This window comes from Ambystoma mexicanum, chromosome 9 (assembly GCF_040938575.1).
Source record: "Ambystoma mexicanum isolate Mex_15411 chromosome 9, UKY_AmexF1_1, whole genome shotgun sequence".
NCBI classification, from domain to species: domain Eukaryota; kingdom Metazoa; phylum Chordata; class Amphibia; order Caudata; family Ambystomatidae; genus Ambystoma; species Ambystoma mexicanum.
The window spans coordinates 786,678,905-786,698,870 of record NC_090931.1 but is presented as its reverse complement, the minus strand read 5'-3'; the positions used below and the strand labels follow the sequence as shown (position 1 = coordinate 786,698,870).

At 43.8% G+C, this 19,966-nt stretch overlaps 1 protein-coding gene across 1 annotated transcript in view; it reads left to right on the top strand.

The window, feature by feature from the left end:
• Positions 1-19,966, top strand: part of PGAP1 (post-GPI attachment to proteins inositol deacylase 1) — a 1,466,013-nt gene that overhangs the window by 37,098 nt on the left and 1,408,949 nt on the right. The window contains exon 2 of the mRNA XM_069615724.1: positions 443-596. Coding sequence (XP_069471825.1) covers positions 443-596 — 154 coding nt within the window. The remainder of the gene's footprint in view (positions 1-442; positions 597-19,966) is intronic.

The window sequence follows — 19,966 nt, the reverse complement described above, 5'->3', positions numbered from 1 at the left end:
TTATTATTCATGGACTAGTTAGTGTTTTTGTGTGTCTATTTAGCACCACATAATGTATCTTGGTGATATCTTCATTTTATACATTTTACAGATTATATGTCATGCGTGTAATTGGAAGCAGTCGGATTTCATAACTGCATGCACCCTTAATTGGTTCGGCGACTGATGCCAGTGTGACAAATTACATTAAGTTAATTAAAATAACTTTCTAATCAATTGATTTATGTATGATTTGAAGAAGCATTGTTATTTCCACTTCTTGATAAATATTTTTGATATGTTATACAGTAGTCCTGGGTAGTCAAGGATTGCCAGGTTCTCATATCAGTCGGGGGTAAAAATTTCAAGTTGCAACCTACTAGCCATACATAAAACTAGTTAAATTGTCGAAATGTATTGTTTTGAATTGAATGTGTTTGTTAACCAGATTTTTCACTTGCAGAAAATTAAACTTCCAAAGAAAGTGGCACGACTTTATCCAGCCTACGAATTATACCTCTATGGGGAAGGATCATATGCAGAGGAGAACAAAAATCTGGTATTGAATGGAGTTCCAATACTCTTCCTCCCTGGGAATGCTGGGAGCTACAAACAAGGTAACCTAGCTGAACAAACGTATGCACTGTTCTAAAGTTTTTATACTGTGCCAATCACCACCGGAGTGGTTTTACGGTGCTTTGTTCAAGAAATTGTTGTCTTGTGCCCTGCCTTCCATAAACAGGCCATAGTCTTCGGGGGAAGAAAGGGGACATAGAAAATGGTTGCACGTAACTAACACATTGGTAATATACAATGGGGTTGAGGTAGAGGAAATATGATTAGGACAGTGAATCATAAGAAGTGATGATCTAGAAATAGGAAAAATAAGACATCTCCTGGTAAAGGTTTAACGGACACAATTGAGTAAGGTCATATGGAGAGCCCAAACAGCAAAACGCAACATTCAATCCTGATTTTCGAGAGACCAAAAGGTTCAAGATAGATGCTACTTTGCTTTTAAATACATATACATTTGTGGAGACATAGGATACTCAAAAAAGAACATGAATACAAAACATGACATGGTACATAAGTAACATGACCCAAACATACATTTTGGGTTTAAATTTCCAACAATTACAAACCCTGTATTCCCTACTAGGGGTGAAGAATCAGGGTATTGATTATAATTACTACTTAAGGGCAATGAGGACACCACATCACTCCCCCTTCCCTTCCCCTCCCTCCCCATCCTCTCTCCTTCCCCTCTGACCTTAAATTGGTAACAAATACTACTTAAGGGCAATGAGGACACCAGATCACTCCCCCTTCCCTCCCCCTCAACCCTCCCTTCCCCTCACCCAACCTCAAATTCTACACTGTAACTCCCTTCACCTACCCCCCTCCTCTACCTTCTCCCCCACATCCCCCCTGTAAATAGTTCTACTTATTGTTCTAATGACCTGTTCATGTTTGTAAATATGCTTCGAATGGATTGTGTCCTCCCACGTATTCCTCATCTTGTGATAAATCGTTATCTCCAGCTTCGCTGCTTCGGAAAAAAAATTCTCGGCAGAGGGCGCTGTGCTCGAGGTCGTGGCGTCGATTGTCCCTCGACGTACTCCGTACTCTGTCGACGTCACCGATGGTATAAATAGCTCGAGCCACGCCCGTTGCTTCAGTTCCGTTTTTCCGATCGCTTCGATATCGAGAACCGCGCGCTTCTATTTTCTGTGAAGAAAATGTCGTCATCTTCGACACCTTCGACACCCAGAACTGGGTTTAAAAAGTGTGCAGATTGTGGATCTAAGATGTCGATCACCGATCCCCACCGGATTTGTCTCTGGTGTCTCGGTTCCAGTCACCGTACCGACGACTGCGGGTCCTGCCAATCGATGACCAAAAAAGCTCTTTGTGAGAGGATTGGTAAACTGTCGGTAGGGAGGGAGGCCTCAAAAAAAGGTTTTGTCAAAAAGAAACAAGAAAGCGACTGATTCTAAGGAATCGGATCGCCATAGGCACTCAAAGAGATCTCGATCTAGGAGTAGATCGAGACACTCTTCGTCGTCATCGAAAAAAATGAAGAGGAGACATAGATCTCCCTCATCATCTTCTTCTTCAGAGTCGACCGAAGAAATTTGTTGTCTGACTAAATCAGATTCTCCCAGTAAGTGGGAAGAATTCCGCAAAAAGATGATGGAGGTTTTCGAGAATGCGGCCTTGACCCCCTCGAAAGAGCCATACCCCTAAAGTCGCTCCATTGGACGACAAAGGGAAAAAACCTCGAGTCGACGTAAAACCGTCGAAGAATCTTCGAGAGTCGAGCACCTCTCCAGTGCCTGCCAAGAAACACAAGTCGTCGAAGACTTCGACAACTTCGTCGACGCCCTCGACGTCGATAATTTCGACGCCAAAGCCAAATGCGTCATTGACGCCATTATCGAAGTCATCTTCGAAAACTTCTAGGGATTTGCCATTTCCTTCGAAGCAGATGGAAGAGGAAGAAAGGAGATTCACTCCTTTGCCCAGATCAGACTTTTTCAAATCTATGTCAGCAATCTATGAAGAGTCTGCTTCAGAAGAAGACGAGGTTACTCCTTTGGGAGTTTCTTATGGTACAAGACAAGTTCCTGAGGAACTTATTGACCAGGAATCTAGAATGAGAGACCTGAGTGATACTCTACATTCTGCCAGTGGAGTTGACACTTCTCCAGAATTAGAGTTCGCCAATCCTGATCCTGCAGAGCATGCAGATGCTGGGTACAGGGGTCTTATGACCAGGGTAGTTGAATATATGGGTTGGGGTAATACTTCACCCATTTTTTAACAAGATGACATGACGGATATAATCGTCAAGGGACCTCAGAAAGATCCTGTTCTCCCTTTTCACAGGGCCCTTCCAAGGACTGTGGAGAAAAACTGGGAGAAACCAGAAACTATTGCTGCTGCAGATAGCACTTTTCCAAGAAAATATAGACCAGCTGGAACAGATCCTAAATATTTGAATAAACATCCGACTCCAGAGAGTTTAGTCATTCAGGCAGCATCTACCTCAAAACAAACTGCTTATCCAACTATACCTCCAGATAGAGAGGATAAAAAAATTGATGCCTGGGCACGTAAAGTTTTCACTTCAGGCAGTATGGCACTCAAATCGGCAAATGTCACCTGTACCCTTGCCAGGTTTACCCATACCCTGTGGGACTGTATTTCGGCGGCGGCTGATCATATTCCGGAAGGCGAGGAAAGGGAAGGCTTCCTGAATATAGTCAAAGACGGGAAGGAGGCAATAGGGGAATGTCTCCAGTCTGGATAGTATCAGCAGATCCATGGCTGCAAGCGTTGTGCTACGCAGATTTGCGTGGTTGAGGAAGTCGGGTTTTGCACCGGACGTGCAAGCTAGACTCCTCAACATGCCCTTTGATGGATCGAGGCTCTTTGGCAGAAAGGCTGATGAAAGCCTGGAAAAACTTCAGACCTCGAAAGCGGCAGCTAAATCACTTAGCGCCTCTTTACGCCAGCCTCTAAAACCCTATTCCGGCTCATCTTCCTGGAGGGGTCATTCTTTTCGATACTACTCCTCTTTTGGTAGAGGAAGAGGATAGGCTTCTCAAAGTGGCAAAAGAAACTTCCCTCGTGGAGCACGAGGTAGAGGTGCAAAATCAGCCTCAGGAGCAGCATCTGTACCCTCAGCCACTCCTGCAGCCGCCTCCAAATCCCTCTGAGACCTTGTTACACAAAACACCAGTGGGAGGCAGGATTTCTCAACATCTGAAGGAATGGCGGGGCATTACCTCAAATGCTTGGGCACTGGAAACAGTAGCCCAAGGTTACTGTCTCCCCTTTCTAAAAAGGCCTCAGAATCATCCACCGGGAGCCAATTCCACCAAAATTCCAGATCCGCTCCTGTTGCAGGAAATTTTAACCCTGCTAGAGAAAGGTGCCATAGAACTGGTACCTGTAGCAGAGAGGAACAGGGGTTGGTATTCCCCATATTTTCTCATCCCAAAAAAGGACGGAGGACTGAGACCCATCTTGGACTTGAGAAACTTAAACAAGTTCCTCAGAAAGGACAAGTTCAAGATGGTGACTCTTTCTCAGATCCTTCAGGCTCTCCAACTCCAAGATTGGTTGGTATCATTGGACCTTCAGGATGCTTACTTTCATGTGCAAATCCATCCAAAGCACAGAAAGTACCTGAGGTTCGCGATTGGCAATTCTCATTATCAGTTTCGAGTTCTGCCATTCGGGTTGACCTCCGCCCCGAGGGTTTTCACCAAACTGTTGGCGGTTGTGGCAGCAAGTCTCAGGAGAGGAGGTATTCACATATATCCCTACCTGGACGACTGGTTGATCAGAGCAAGTTCTCCAGAACAAGCTCAGCAACATCTTTCGATTACCTGCCACTTCCTCAACAAATTGGGCTTCTCCCACAATTTCAAGAAGTCCCACATGATACCATCCCAGAAACTCCAGTTTATCGGAGCAGTCTTGGACACTTCATCGGGAAAAGCCTCGCCTCCCGAAGTGAGAGCTCTCCACATCCAGCAGATGGTAACGAAGTTCCAGAATGCCCAACATCCACCGGCCTTCGATTTTCTCAGGTTGCTCGGCCTCATGGCATCCTGCATTTTCCTAGTACCAAATGAGAATGAGATCCCTTCAATGGGCACTCAGAACTCAGTGGTCCCAGTTCTCAGGGAATATGTCGGATCTTCTGCAAGTCCCGAGCGCAGTTGCTCAGGATCTTCTATGGTGGGCTTGCAATGACAACATTCTCAAGGGAGAGTCTTTTTGGCAACCATGGCCGGAGATAACAGTAGTGACGGACGCCTCACTCACGTGGTGGGGAGCACACACCAATGATCTGACAATCAGCGGTCGTTGGTCTCCGTCAGAGTCCAAACTACACATCAACCTGTTAGAGCTGAGGGCAATCAGACTAGCTCTGAAGGCCTTTCTGCCCTCTGTACAGGGAAAGAATGTCCTGATAATGACAGACAACACGGTGGCCATGTACTACCTCAACAAAAGAGGAGGAGTATGGTCACTGCCACTGTGCAGAGAAGCAATGCAGCTCTGGTTCTGGGCAATACGAGAAGGAATCTCTCTGTCGGCAATTCACCTAGCCGGAGAGAAGAACACGGCGGCAGACGCTCTGAGCAGGCAGAGCACGGTCTCTCACGAGTGGGAGCTGGCTCAGGAAGTCCTTCTGGAGATCTTCGCCCTTTGGGGAACCCCTCAAGTGGATCTGTTTGCCACCGCGATCAACCGGAAGTGCAATCAGTACTGCTCAAGGGAATTTCCTCAAAGAGTAGCTCTGGGAGACACATGAGTAGTGGAGTGGAAGTTTCCACTGCTGTACGCGTTTCCCCCAGTCCCCGTGATTCCTCAAGTAATCAGGAGGTTGAGAAAGTTCAGGAAAACCATGATCCTAATTGCCCCGCATTAGGCCAGGAGAACGTGGTACCCGGACCTTCTAGACATGTCCATCTGCCCTCCAATACGTCTTCCGCAAAGAGAGGATCTTCTCTCGCAAGAGGAAGGTCGGGTTCTCCATCCAGAGGTCAAGACACTCAACCTTCACGCATGGTTTCTGAGAGGTTGAGATACAAGGATTGGGATCTTCCGGATGACGTAATGGAAATCTTGCTTTCGGCCAGAAGACCAGCAACAAAGTCTTTGTACCGATGTCGCTGGAATAGGTTTAGTAACTGGTGCAAAGACAAGGATGTGGACCCTTTTCAGTGTGGCACCCCAATGGTGCTTTCTTTCCTGTTACATCTAGCCAATCTGGGGTTCCAGATAGGAACAATCAAAGGATACCTTGCGGCGCTGTCCATTTTCAAGCGCTCCTCGGAAGAGGTTTCATATTTCAAAATACTGTTAATAATTCATTTCTTAAAGGGGCTTACTAATGTATACCCTCCAGGACCTTTTCATGTACCAACTTGGGACTTAAATTTAGTATTAAAATTATTGACTTGCATACCTTTTGAGCCTCTGCACTCATGTCCATTGAGGCTTTTGACTCTTAAAAACTGTCCTCCTTGTGGCCCTTTCATCAGCCCGCAGGGTTAGCGAACTTCAGGCTCTCTCATGCAAACCACCATATACTATTTTTTATAAAGATAAGGTAGTCCTTAAAGTTAAACCTTCCTTCTTGCCAAAAGTAGTCTCAGACTTCCATTTGTCACAAAAAATAGTACTACCAACTTTTTATCCTCCTCCTCATCTGGGCAAAGAAGAGGAGAGATTACACAGACTAGATCCCAAGAGGGCTCTTAGTTTTTACATCTCAAGGATGGCGAAATTGAGACAAGATGACCAACTGTTTGTGGGTTATACTGGACATAAATTAGGCTTATCTGTAACAAAACAGATCATTTCCCGCTGGATCATATTAGCCATAGTTGAATGCTACAGGTTAGCGGGAAAAGAACCACCAGATGGGCTTCGTGCCCATTCTACAAGGGGAATGGCTACTTCTGCGGCTCTAAAGAGGGGAGTCCCGGCAGCAGATATTTGTGCAGCTGCAACCTGGAAAACAATGCATACTTTTGTTAAACATTATTGTTTGGACACTGCCTCCTCTAACGAGGGTTTATTCGCAAAGGCAGTTCTGCATTCTGTCCACGAAAACTGAAATTAGTACTCCCACCTCCAAAAATTGATACTGCTATGGGAGCCTATCACAAGATGAGGAATACGTGGGAGGACACAATCCATTCGAAGAACAAGTTACTTACCAACTGTAACGTTCTTTTGACTGGATGTTCCTCCCATGTATTCCTCATCGACCCTCCCATCCTACCCCACAGTACAGTTTACGTTTTATTACACTTTCCTCTCACGAAGAATGTATCGGTCATGGGACACGCCTGGGTGTTCCTCATATATATATTACATCCAGAAAATAGAACTGAAGCAACGGGTGCGGCTCGAGCTATTTATACCATCGGTGACGTCGACAGAGTACGGAGTACGTCGAGGGACAATCAACGCCACGACCTCGAGCACAGCGCCCTCTGCCGAAAAGTTTTTTTTCCGAAGCAGCGAAGCTGGAGATAACGATTAATCACAAGATGAGGAATACGTGGGAGGAACATCCAGTCGAAAGAACGTTACAGTTGGTAAGTAACTTGTGCTTCTCTCACTTCTCTCACCTGTTGTTATATTGTAAAGCGCTTTGGCTTAAAGCGCTTTATAAATTCAATAAACATAAACATATTGAAAATGTAATTGGGGTACATATTGGACAAGTGTGTAGAAACTGTTCAATGGTGAAGTGTTTACAACACAAGTGATATGGGTCAACACAACTGTGTTTCGGCCTAGAAGCTATCTTGAGTAGCTGTAGGTGGAACTTCCTTCATCGGGATGAGAAACGTGGTGCACGTAGGAGAATCCTATGTATAGCTGTCAAAGAATGGACAGAGAAGGTAATCAGCATGGTGTGCAGGAAAGGCTCTATTTTAAAAAGGTTGATTATCAAGCACTGAATGCGTGGTCTAACGTGAGATTATCAAAAACGTCACGGCTCTTACCGTAATCTAGAGTCCAGTGACAGAGCTACTAGTAATCCTGGTCTTCAGCGAGGGATAGGGGGCATGTTTATTCTCAAGCATGCCAGGTCTGTGGATAATGACCATATATTAAAAAGGACCACAAAAGTGGAACATTGGTAATAAGGTAAGCATGTGCCGAGGAAGGAAGAAATACTTCCACGTGCACCACGTTTCTCGTCCTGATGAAGGCCGTTCCACCTACAGCTACTCAAGATAGCTTCTAGGCCGAAACACAGTTCTGTTGACCCATATCCCTTGTGTTGTAAACACTTCACCATTGTACAGTTTCTACACACTTGTCCAATATGTACCCCAATTACATTCTCAATACCCTGATTCTTCACCCCTAGTAGGGAATACAGGGTTTGTAATTGTTGGAAATTTAAATCCAAAATGTATGCTTGGGTCATGTTACTTATATACCATGCCATGTTTTGTATTCATGCTCTTTGTTGAGTATCCTATGTCTCCACAAATGTATATGCTACTTTTTATATTAAAAGCAAAGTAGCATCTATCTGGAACCTTTTGGTCTCTCGAAAATCAGGATTGAATGTTGTGTTTTGCTGTTTGGGCTCTCCACATGATCTTAATCAATTGTGTCTGTTAAACGTTTACCTTCCTGGGTAGAGTAAGGCATTAACCATGTGCCCTTTGTTAAATATTCATCTCCTGGTAAAGAACATTTTCCATTGATCGCCAGTAACGTGGAAGGCAGTGCTAGAATTAATGGAAGAATGTTTGTGTGATGCCTTAAGATGTAAGTATTTTTATTTTAAGACTCCCCCTGCAAACACCAGAGATCTAGTCTGGGACTGCCAAGCCGTTCAGAAGTGACAGAGGCAAGGAGTGGCTCTATAAAAAGGGGAATACTGGAAATCACAGAGGAGAGGGAATAGGGGATGGGGTTGTTAAAATAACTCTATAATAGCCACTTGTGCATGGCCTCTTCATGGGGGCAAGTTCACTAAAGTGAGCTGTGAGAGTTGTGCAAGGTGAATGAGGTAGAGACACATGGCAACAACAATCTGATGCGTGGGCTGTCTCATAGGGGGCCATAATTGCAAGGCGGCATATTGAGGATGGGTGCAGTGGAAGGGAATAGTGTAATATTCTGCCAATATATTGTCTAAGGGTACAGGTGCTACACAGCTCAGGGTTCCTGTACTAGAACTGCTTGTGCTACATGAGTGTCCCCACATACGATTATGGCACTCATGTTGTTTGTATAGCGCTTAATGCCAACAATAAAGCCACCTTGCAGCATTGTGTGGAGTGGGAAGGGAAACTTTCAGGATGCAAGCCAAAAAAGTAAATCCTAGCACACCTCAAGAAATCTGGACTGAAGGTCTCCTTAGCCCAGTGTAGCGGACCCTGAAGACACTTCCATGTTAGGGTGGCATTCAATATGCTGGTGCCCTGCTGAGAAAACAGAGCTGAGCATTCCGCCCTAGCAGGCATTTGGCCCTGCCAGCAAACCAGTGGGGCTATGTTGAATGGTAGAATATTTTAACCATTTACTTACCTATCTCCTCTACTTGTGAGATGTAGCACTGACACAGCCAATTTTCTCCACTTGGCTTGGAAGTGTGTGCACATCTAGGTAGGTGTTTGGTGCGATCAGTCAAATAGTGGGTGAGAAGATCGAGGTTGCACCTTGGGTTGGTTTGCTGTATTATACATAAGACATTCCCTCCCATGCTTGCAGATTGACTAGCCTTTTGTTCGTCTTGGCAAAGAGGAGTGTCGACAAGGCAAAGTGGAAATGTCCTCCCTTACTGATTCGACCATGGCTACACCATGTGGCAACCTGATACGACACAGAAGAAAACATAAGGAGTTTGACACCATCTAGCACAAGACTGAAGAATATCCGAGGACTTACTAAAGCTATCTACTCAGTGGAGCTCCCCATTTCAGCCTCTGTGAAACCACAGGGGAGTGACCCTCTTACATTCACAATTGTGAGTTCTGTGTTCGAGATTGTAAGAAGTTACATGCTGTGTGTGCTGCTGGATTTTCAAAATCAGCCCTAGTGGGAGGATTTTGGGAGACTACCCTATTTATGGTAAATGGGGGGGAAAACAATGAGAAACCCAACCAAGGTAAGGTAGGCTAGCAGTCAAGGCTTAGTTTCAAGAAAAGTGAGAGAGTGGTCCAGGGCTACAATGAATCCACACAGTGCAACAATTAATAATTCAAGTAAGGCAGTAACTATATCAAAATACCATTATTTGTTAGTTCTTTAGTTGCACACTAAGCATATATAATTATCACAGCTAAGTATTGTCAATCAAAACCCTACATGACATATATATACATTCTCCAATAGGAGAATAAAGGTTGCAAATTAATTCATTACCATTGTTCAACCGGTGAGTACTTCGATGCAAGGAAAATAGGTAGACCTAATCAGACTAAAGCACAAGTACATCTTCCCTCAATCATATGGAGTCCAACCCTAAGATGGTATGGGGCCTTTTGCCAAAAGTCACAAGTTCCAATATAGCCTCTTGAGGCAATTTATTCAGAACTGAAGCAGTGGGCTGGTGGTGCTTTCTTAAGTTTTTTTTAACAGGTAGATTTTTTCTTCTACTTCCCATTGTATAAAAATATAAGGACAAAATATGTGATACCTTGCGTTGGCCTCAACTATATTTACAGTGCTCAGGATGCTGCTATGTTTTTAAAAAATTTGGAATGGCCCTGATGTCACTTTCTTTCTCAAATATTTTAGATTTTTCATGGTACAAATGGGATAATTGTATTGCAAATGTGTTATTATCAACTTAGTTTTTGCTGATTTTACCAATTCTTATATAATGTTTTGTAATTTTGCTGTTATTGAAGATGTTTGTTTGTTCATATGAAATGCTTGTGATATTGATGTTTTGCTTTTATGGATGAATTTATCCGAGTAAAGCTTTCTAAAAGTTAAATAAGGGAGTTAGGGACATGACCTTACACCCAAAGGAGGATGGGGGTACAGAAACTGGTAACATACCCCCAACGCCCCTGTCTCCAATTCTTCCAGATGCCAATGCAGATCTTCCGGAATATGCTGCAGACACAATCCTCTGCACTTGGTGTGGGTGAGGACAATGTCGAGAGATGGTCACGTTGCACAGCAAATGGTTCCAGTCCACTCCCAGAAGAAGACTCCAAATGAAGAAAGATGAAGACTTCTGCAGTGCATGATGCAAGATTGTTCCGATGAAGGTCACGGGGATGAGGCGGCAACAGGCAATTGTACAGTTGCAAACACAAAAGCGGCCCCAGCACAGCATCCCTTGGAGTGAGATGGCTGAAATTGTGAGGACAAGCTGGAGATCTGTAAAGTTCCAAGGATCAACTCAGAATGCCAATGGCTGCAGCAAGGTATCCAAGGAAAGAGCTGGTCAGTCTACCGGGGGGTCCAGAGACACTTCCAAAGGCTTGTGAGGCAAGGATCCTTCAGCAGGGGTCGGGACTGGTTGTTCCCACTGGTCCGAGGGTCAGAGCACCAACTAGAGTCTTCTAAATTCAGGCAGAGGAGATGGGCTTCTCCGGGCCAATCACTGGAGTTGATACTGGTCAGCTGTAGGGGTCGTCCTTGGGCTATCAGCGGCTGCTTGTTTTTGTAGAAGTCTTGTCTCCAACAGTGATCTGAAGAACAGCTGCAGGAGCCCTCGTTTTAATCCCAAGATTCAGGTTGGTAGCAGCTCAACCCCACCAATGGTACGGATCTGTACCATTCAAACAGAATGGATGTGCCAGAGGATGTGGACTGGGAGCGGACAGTCCCAGCCCCCTCCTCTGGCTCGCACACCCCCTTGCCCCTTTGCCCACAAAAGCAGCAGCTTTACCAGCGAAAGGGATTTCAATATAAGGCATTTCCTGACCTACGAAGGCAGCAAAAAGGCCAAAGGACAGTATGGCCAAAGAACTAGTGAAAAATCTTGTGGCACGGCCATCTTAGGGTGCTAGCCATATTTGGTAGCCATTCATGGTAATTGCAAATGTGCACGAGAACAATATTGAAAAAAACTGTAAAAATCACACAGCTGCCACAAGCTTGTCTTGGGCACATTGTCAGAGTAACCAGAAAGCAAGGGAGTAGCAAGGGAAGTAATGCAGAAGGCTTTACTGACCTCCAAAAAGTCAGGACAGGGTTCGAAACGAGCACATAGAAGGGGGGTTCCACAGGAATCTATAGAGGGGAACGGGGCAAAAAGAAAATCTTTCCTAACGCTATGCAGTACCTTTCTGTTTGTATACTCTGCCAAATTTCCTAGGCCACCTTACTGCATGATTCTAATTCTGATGTTGAGTTGTTTCCTTTTAATTTTTTTTGTCAAAAACACTTAATTGATTTTTCGACTCTTCTTTGTCAGTGCATTACACACATCCTAGACATTTCAAAAAAGATTCTTAAAATGTAATCCCCCAACAGTAAACTCCCCATAACCTCCATTTCCTGCCCTTCCCCCAAATGTAGTCTAGAATATCAAAGGAGTTGAAGAGAGATTTACGGTTTCCCCCCTATTAGCCCATAGACATGAGCGTATTGTGTATGCCCCCTCATTGGGGTCAACCCTCCACCCACTTCTCCCATTCACAGCGTGATTTACCTCAAGTTATTTATTTTATGATGCAATCTGTCTCCCATCTTTGTTTTTAAAGATTGTTGGCCAATAAAAAATATACATCTGAGGCAGCATGAGTCTTACTGGTTATGAATGATGACGAGCAGTACACAATGGCATTAACACTGAGCACACATTTCAGAACCATTTTCGGGACCATTAACAAAACCCCTTTGCAACATTTTGCCTCTTTAGGTAATGGTATCTTGCCACATTCATACAAATAAAATCAATTCAAATGATGTGCTGTGAAAATCAGATCTGTTTTGTGAGATCTCCATTGCGAACAACTTAACATTGCAATGGGTACATCGACTGGGAGGAATTCTCTCAATAAAAAGACTTGTGACCAAAGCTCACGGAAATGGAAATCCCACTTCATAAATGGCACATTATTTTGAAATTAAATAATTAATTCCATTTGCTCTTTTGCAGAAATGCATAGCTACATGATACAGAATTTGACTTTTTCATAGAAAAAAGAACTGATTACTATGCTTAGTTACACATGCCCTGCCGTGACAGTGATTGGTTTCACTTTCTAGCTCTCACTATTCCCAGCAGAGTGCCTAGAGATACAAACTCTGGGTTTTAAGGAGCATTTCTGCTGGGCTCCAAGCAAGTGAGCTTATGTTTAGCATTATAAAGAGAAATGCCAACTTTCCATTTGAGAAATGTTAAGCCTCTAATTTGTTAAGGTCCAGACGCACGTAAAGGTAAGGAGCTGGGCAACATCTTTCACCAATTTAGATCACTATCTTTGTGACGCTGCTCTCATGTGATGGGGCTAGAGTCTGTTTTCGGCTGTTTAACAGTGCTGCATGAACAGTCACTAACTTGATCCTTTAGTTCAAGAAACACCCAATATAAAATCAAGAGGGAATTCCTGTCCTGGTGCAGGAAGCAGCCATGAATCTGTTGCATCTCCGTGGAGCTAGCTTGGTCCATTGGCTTGACAGCAACCATCAAATAATGACACTAACCTGGCACGGACTAGCAATGTTACCTTTAAACTGTCAGTGAACTTAAGTGAGTCTGCTGGAGATCAGAACAATCTCAGCCGAAATGCGTTTGAAAGTCACTGGACTACTGAGCCCATGTCTCTTAATAGGTCATAAAGCGGATTTAAAGCCCTAAAGAATTGTCTCTTCACCTGGCATGTGCAGGAAGTGATGCTGAGCAGTGACCATGCTACCCGCACAGCCAATATGCTTTTGCTCGTTCTTCGAGTTGAAGAGAACAGTTAACCCCCAGCAGTGATCTCGTATACTGCTTCGTCAAGTGCAAATAAGCAGCTTTGGCAATTTAGTAACACGAGTAGAGCAGGACGAAATAGTGGAGTTAATTATTTAGAAGGTTTGTCAGTTGGTCTTCAACAGAATATGTTGTCCGGACTTGCGCTCCGTATCTTGATTTGATCTCTGTCTTAGCTTTATCCCTTTTGAAAAACTAAGGGAAGTGGACTCCAAGATCCAGGGTTAATTGATTCTCTTTTTAATCTCTTGATAAAATGGAATGTGGAATTGTTTCTTTTCAATCCACTTCTAATTTAGCTTGAGGAACTGAGCATGAATAATTTCTCCTTTCAGTCCCTTTCTCGGTGGGCTCTAGGATGTTTTGCTTTCAATTTCCAGCATGCTGTGGAATATGTTTATCCACACCAATGCGCCACACTGCACCCCTTTGCAAATGGGGAAAGAAAACTGTCAAAAATAGAGGAAATAACCTTATGCGTGCAAAATCAGAATATTTGCGCATGGTGCATAAACCACAAAAGAGCTGCACACCCTGCCACACACACAGGCAAAGTTGGTGTAATAACAGGAATCACTGCTGTCACCTGTCATCTGTTACCTGTCACATTAATCAATGCCACAGAAGTGGGCTAAAAATCCGAAAATGCCCTTAAATAAAGCTTCCTAATAAATGGCAATCTTCAAAGCGCTTTTTGGGCGCTAAATTCAGTCATTTTCCCCAGTGAATTATTGAAAGGAAAATGTGCTGAAATCAAGGAATCTCCAGTGCAGTCAGAGGTATCCAGGCCTCCTTGCCTAACAGCTGGAGCAGAAAATTAGCTTTCAAACCCAGTTTAAAAGTGTTTCTGTTTCCTGATTATAATGGCAAAAATTGCCTATGTTTGTGAAGGGCTAATTCTTTTAAAGTGTCCAAATCCCTTATAAACTGTGCTTGTATGTTATATGTGAACTGAAAAGACTTTAATGTATAGGAGCCCAGTCGGGAGCGAATCACGTATTTAATTCTGATCTGACAGCCCAGCCTGGGAAGATTCACATTTCAGCTTAACACTCAGTTGCTACAGGAAGGGTTAAGTGATGCTAATAGATCCCGCATAATGAAAACAAAGAGAGCCTCAGACATTCGTCTGCTGGCTGACCCAAGGACAAAGGAAGGCTTGGACACCCGGCCTCCTAAAGGAGGGGCAGGATGTGGAGGAGGTTTCTCAGTGAACTTCAAAGGACAGGCCATTTGCTCACTTTGGAAGTAAGAAAAAAAAAACCTGGCCTGGATTTTGAATGGAAATTACTTATTTTTGCCTCAGAACTTTATGACATTTAACATGGCAGCCAAAATAAGTAGACAAGTGAAAAATACAAACTTATAAATATGAACTCGTGCTAGACAGTTGAAGATTTGGTAGGAGTTCTTACTACATAAGGAACCAAAGATACACTAAAACACTGATTGTGGCAAAACTATTAATGTTGCAAGCTTAAAATTGTATGTACGTTTCCACTGATCAGCGCTTAGAGATGTATCAAATTAGAAATTATTAATCCTAACTGTTATGGGTAAAATTGATAAAAATCCGTAGAATGAGAAAGACAGTTCGCACAAAGATGGGGATTGAATGTGGATGTAGACAATCAAATATGAATATGTGTCCAATTTTAGTAGGGTACATAATGTTAGAAATGTACATGTGTGCAAGAGTTATGTTTTGGTAAAAATCAAAGTGGGAGTTCCTAAATCCTGTCATAATGATGACAGCTCTGTTCAGACTGCCAACCAGGATAAAGCACATGCCTATAGCCATTCACAGACATGGGGGAGGGGGGAGGGGTAGTTTTTGATGTTCTGCCCATGCCATACACTTTGTAATGTATAAATAGAGTTTCACTACACATAGAGACACTGCTTCCAGAACCCATCCAGATGTCCGCGCAGCACCTTATTCCAGAACTCTTCATCTTGTAGCTGACTCCAGAATTCTTAGAAGATCCAGATTCCTTTGCAGAATCCAGACTTAGCATTGCTAAACTATTGCTAGCTTGACCCAATTGCAAACCTCCAAAACTTAAAAGAATAATTCTGAGTAAGCTTGGCTTGATACCATTAAGGCTTGCCCGCTGAAACTTGCATCCTGCTTTCTACCGTGTCCAGTAACCAGAAGGGGCCCATCCAAATCCAGTCTGAGGTGCACTCCAAAATTGACCAGAACCGCGCCACGGATCCAATCCCTCCAGAGGTGCCCTGCTGCCGGTAGACCTGATCTGACCCTATGACCCGAACCGGACGGTACAATTTAATTTTAAAGGACTGTAATTATAATAGGAAGAACAGTGACCCATAATATGTTTGCATTGTATTATCCCAATCTCAACCCATCCCATCTTTAAAGTCAGACCCATAGTATTGTTAGACTTCTCTTGTGCCGATTTTTCTCTCATCTGTGTTACAAACCCATAACTCCTTTTTTTTTTTAAACAATTTTTATTGGTGTCCAAACAACCATTACATTTAACAATCAACAATAAACCAACAATCCCACAGTACTTATGTTCTATTACATGATGCGGACATGTGCTTAATGTGTACTGTTTCCATTATCCCTCCCCCATCCCTTTGCTCTATATTCATTGGAGGTGTTTCCTCGTCAGTATCCCCAGGAGATTCTGTACTCGAGCCCTCTTGGATGGGGCCCCATAGTGTGGCCACTAGATGTTTCCAGGCTGTTAGGGTTTCCGCTTCTTCTTCACCCCCTTTGTTAAATGCCTCATTCCACACAACAGTTTCAGCTTCGGACCATTTATGGAGATCAGCCCACCAAAGCTCCACTTTGGGTCTACTAGGTGCTTTCCACCCCATGGCTATCCTGCGCTTGGCCAGTATGTAGGCCATGTCTCTAAGTTTGCTAACGTGTTTCAATTGGCGTGGCCTGGGGAATCCTCCCACCATACATGCCCATATTGAGTCTATATTCAGGTTAAACTCCTTTTCGTTCAGTCTTTGGGCCACCTCTCCCTAATACTTCCTTATTTCAGGGCATGCCCAGAACATGTGTATCAACCCAGCATTCTCCTACTGGCATTTAGGACACTTTTGTGGTTCTGCGCCTTTAAATCGTGAAATTCTCAGGGGCGTCATGTATGTTCAATGGGTTATATACAGTTGTATTTGTTGTAGCCTTGCATTTCTGGACACTTTTTGTGGTACCCCTGTACCCTTTCCCATAGCTCATCTGTCATTGGTTCTCCGGCTTCTTCCTACCATTCCTGTATTAGGTGTGTCACCTCCCTTCCCACTCTCGACATCAATAGTTCATATATCCGGGAGACCTCATGTCCTCCTTCCGAAATATCATAGTGTTTCAATGGCCATGTCTGGTTGCTCCTCTAGCGTTATTTTAGACCATGTCTCTTTCCCCTGTTGTACCAATCTGGTGTAGGTTATATGTTGTCCCAGATGTAATCCTGTTTCCACTACCAGCGCATCAAATCCGTTTGCCACCCACTCTTGCCATAAATCACTGGTCGTTGCAATCCCGACTGACTCCCAGTGCATACGGATCGATTTCCTTAGCTGGGCGTCTCCTCCAGATAGTGTCACTAGCGGCACTTGCGGTGGAGTCGGATTATTTATGGACTGGCACATTTTACGCCACACTTGCCTCCCTAACATCAGCATACCTGAGCTTTTCCCTGTTTCCCGTTTAGGGAGTCAGATCCATTCTCTCAAGAAATACGGGGCACATTTGTGTCCCAACAGCCTAGACTCTGCTGTAGAGTCTTTGGCTAACCATTCAGTTACGTATTTCAGTTGGCTGGCCAGGTAATACATCTCAAAATTGGGTAAGTTTATGCCCCCTTTGTCATATGCGTTTTGCAATTTCCATAGGGCTATCCTATTCCTTGTGTTCGCCCATAAAAATTCTCTGCATATGCTTTGGAGTTTAGTGAAGAAGCGTCTCGGTATGATGTATGGTATGTTCCCAAAGAGATGCAGTAATCTGGGCAACACCACCATCTTCAATAGTGCCCCTCTCCCCATCATGGCTAGGGGGGGTTTGGTCCAGAACTTCATACTATACTTAATTTTCGTTAGGGCTTTTTCGGTATTGTGTATATGTTCTGCCTCCGTTGTGTGGTAAATATCGATTCCCAGGTATCTAAAGGTGTCTATCATCCAGGGCACAGGCAGTACTGGTAGCTTGTCGTGTGGGACCCCTATATACCGACCTAGGGGGAATATACAGGACTTCTTAGGGTTTATCGCGATGCCCGAGAGGATATATTGTAGGTTTTCCTCTCGGTATCTCAGATATAGTGGCATTTCGTCTGCATACAGCGATATTCGGTGCGGTCCCCCCTTTGTATAAATCCCTACTTCCTCATATTGCTGTCTCAGGTATATAGCTAGAGGTTCCAACGCTAGGATGTACAACATCGGGGACCAGGGGCATCCCTGTCTTGTGCCTCTACTAAGTTGCCATCTTTCTGAAATGACCGCTCCAGTTCTAACTCTGGCTAGTGGTGAGCTGTTTAGTAATTCCACCCATTTCAGGTACCCTGATCCCATTCCATTTTCTTTCAGAGTTGCCAACAGCCATGTCCATTTGACCCAGTCAAAAGCCTTATCTGCATCTATGGATACTATAGCTAATTCGCCTGAGGCCCCCTCGGACTGCTCTATGACATGGTGTAGCCTTCTAAGATTATTGGATATATTTCTATGTGGGACATATCCGGTCTGATTGGGGTGTATCAACCTGCCTATGACCCTTTTCATTCTATTTGCCAGCACGGCCGTTAGGATTTTACTGTCCTGGTTCAGCAATGACAACGGTTTGTACGATCCATTGTCCGTGCCTGGTATGTTGGGTTTGAGGAGTTTGATAATGATCGCTTCTCTGAGGGATTCCGGCAGTGTCCCCACCTCGTAAGCTTCATTTAGCATTGCTAAAAGCGGGGGAAGTACTTCGTTCTTGCATGTTTTATAGAATTCACTAGGGAGGCCATCTGAGCCTGGAGTCTTGCTAGTTGGTAGCTGCACCACTAAAGCCTCCAATTCTTCTAGTGTAATCGGGACTTCTAAATTTTTCCGTTCTTCTGCACTTACTTTCGGTAAACCGATATCCTCCAAGGTTTCTATTATTTCCTTTTCATTCCCTGATACAGTATCGCTATACAATTGCTTATAGAATTTAAAAAACCCTTCGTTCACGCTCTCTTGGGTATTCAATAATTGTCCACCCTCTCCCTGTATCTCTCTGATCATGGGCCTAGGGATCTCGCTTTTATATAACCATGCCAGTAATCTTCCCGGTTTATCCCCTTGGGCGTGTTGCCGCTCCGTGTATTTTTTATAAGTTACACAATCTCTCCCAATATCCCATACATTCCTGTTGTAGTTGTTTAATGTTATTACCGTCTTGCTTGGAATGGTTCCCATTATTTAGTAATGTCTCTAGTTTCTCCTCTGCACTCTGAAGTTGTAGCAGTATTCCCCCTTGGAGTCCCTTGGGTTTGGCTATAGCTGCTCCCCTAACCACCACCTTAAAAGCCTCCCACAGGGTCCCAGTTGACTTTACACTTCCAGTGTTGATTCGGAAATATTCCGCTATTTCGTTTCTGAGGTCTTCTCTAAAGACTGTGCTTTAAGGCCTCAGCTCTAAGTCTCCAAGTGGGGATCTTGGCTCTGGGGGTTACGTATTGCCATGATAAGGTCAGTGGCGAGTGGTCTGAAAGGACTGTCGCTTTGTATTCTGGATTCACAATTTCTCAGGTAATCTCTGGCGTGGTAAATATGTAATTAGCCACGTATACAGATTTTGAGGTGCCGAGTAATGCGAGTAGTGCCTGTCGTGTGGGTGGCACAGCCTCCACGTATCTTCTAGTTGGAGGTCCCAAACCCATAACTCCTTAGCGATTTTGAATAAAGTAAATCCCAGAAATCGAGTATCCACCACGGACTGATTGCACTGGCCACGTAGCTGTGAAGTTTCATGTGTGGCATCCTCTTTTTCATAGTCATTAATCTAGTGGAATGAAACCCATCTGTCATTTTTAAAATCGAATACCTGTTTTCGCGCCTAATTTGCAAAAACGCCTCTCACTAAAACCTCTACAACTTCTTCAATTTTAAAGATAGAAACGAAATTTCAACTCTCACTGATACCGAAGACCCTTAGCTACAACTAATAACCGCATCGCGGAACAGTGTATTTGACCCATTTTTCTCCAATATTGCATAGTAAAAGTTTGCCGCGAATTTGCAATTTTAGCCAAAGTTACATGTGTCTTTTGCCCATTTCAAAGTGTTTCTTCCATCCCATCCTGATCTGAAGTGTGTACTGTTTATATTATAGCTCATGTGTGTTAGGACTTGTTTAGAGTTGCTTTCTTTAGAATTTTTCACCATTTAAGCATTTTTGGCCATTTTGCAGTATTTCACAAAGCCATTTTTCACCTGTCATTTTTAAGAGAGTCCATTTTCAAAACTGTTTTCTCTCTTGTGTGGGGAGGGAAGATTGCCTATAAACTTTAGATCTTGTCT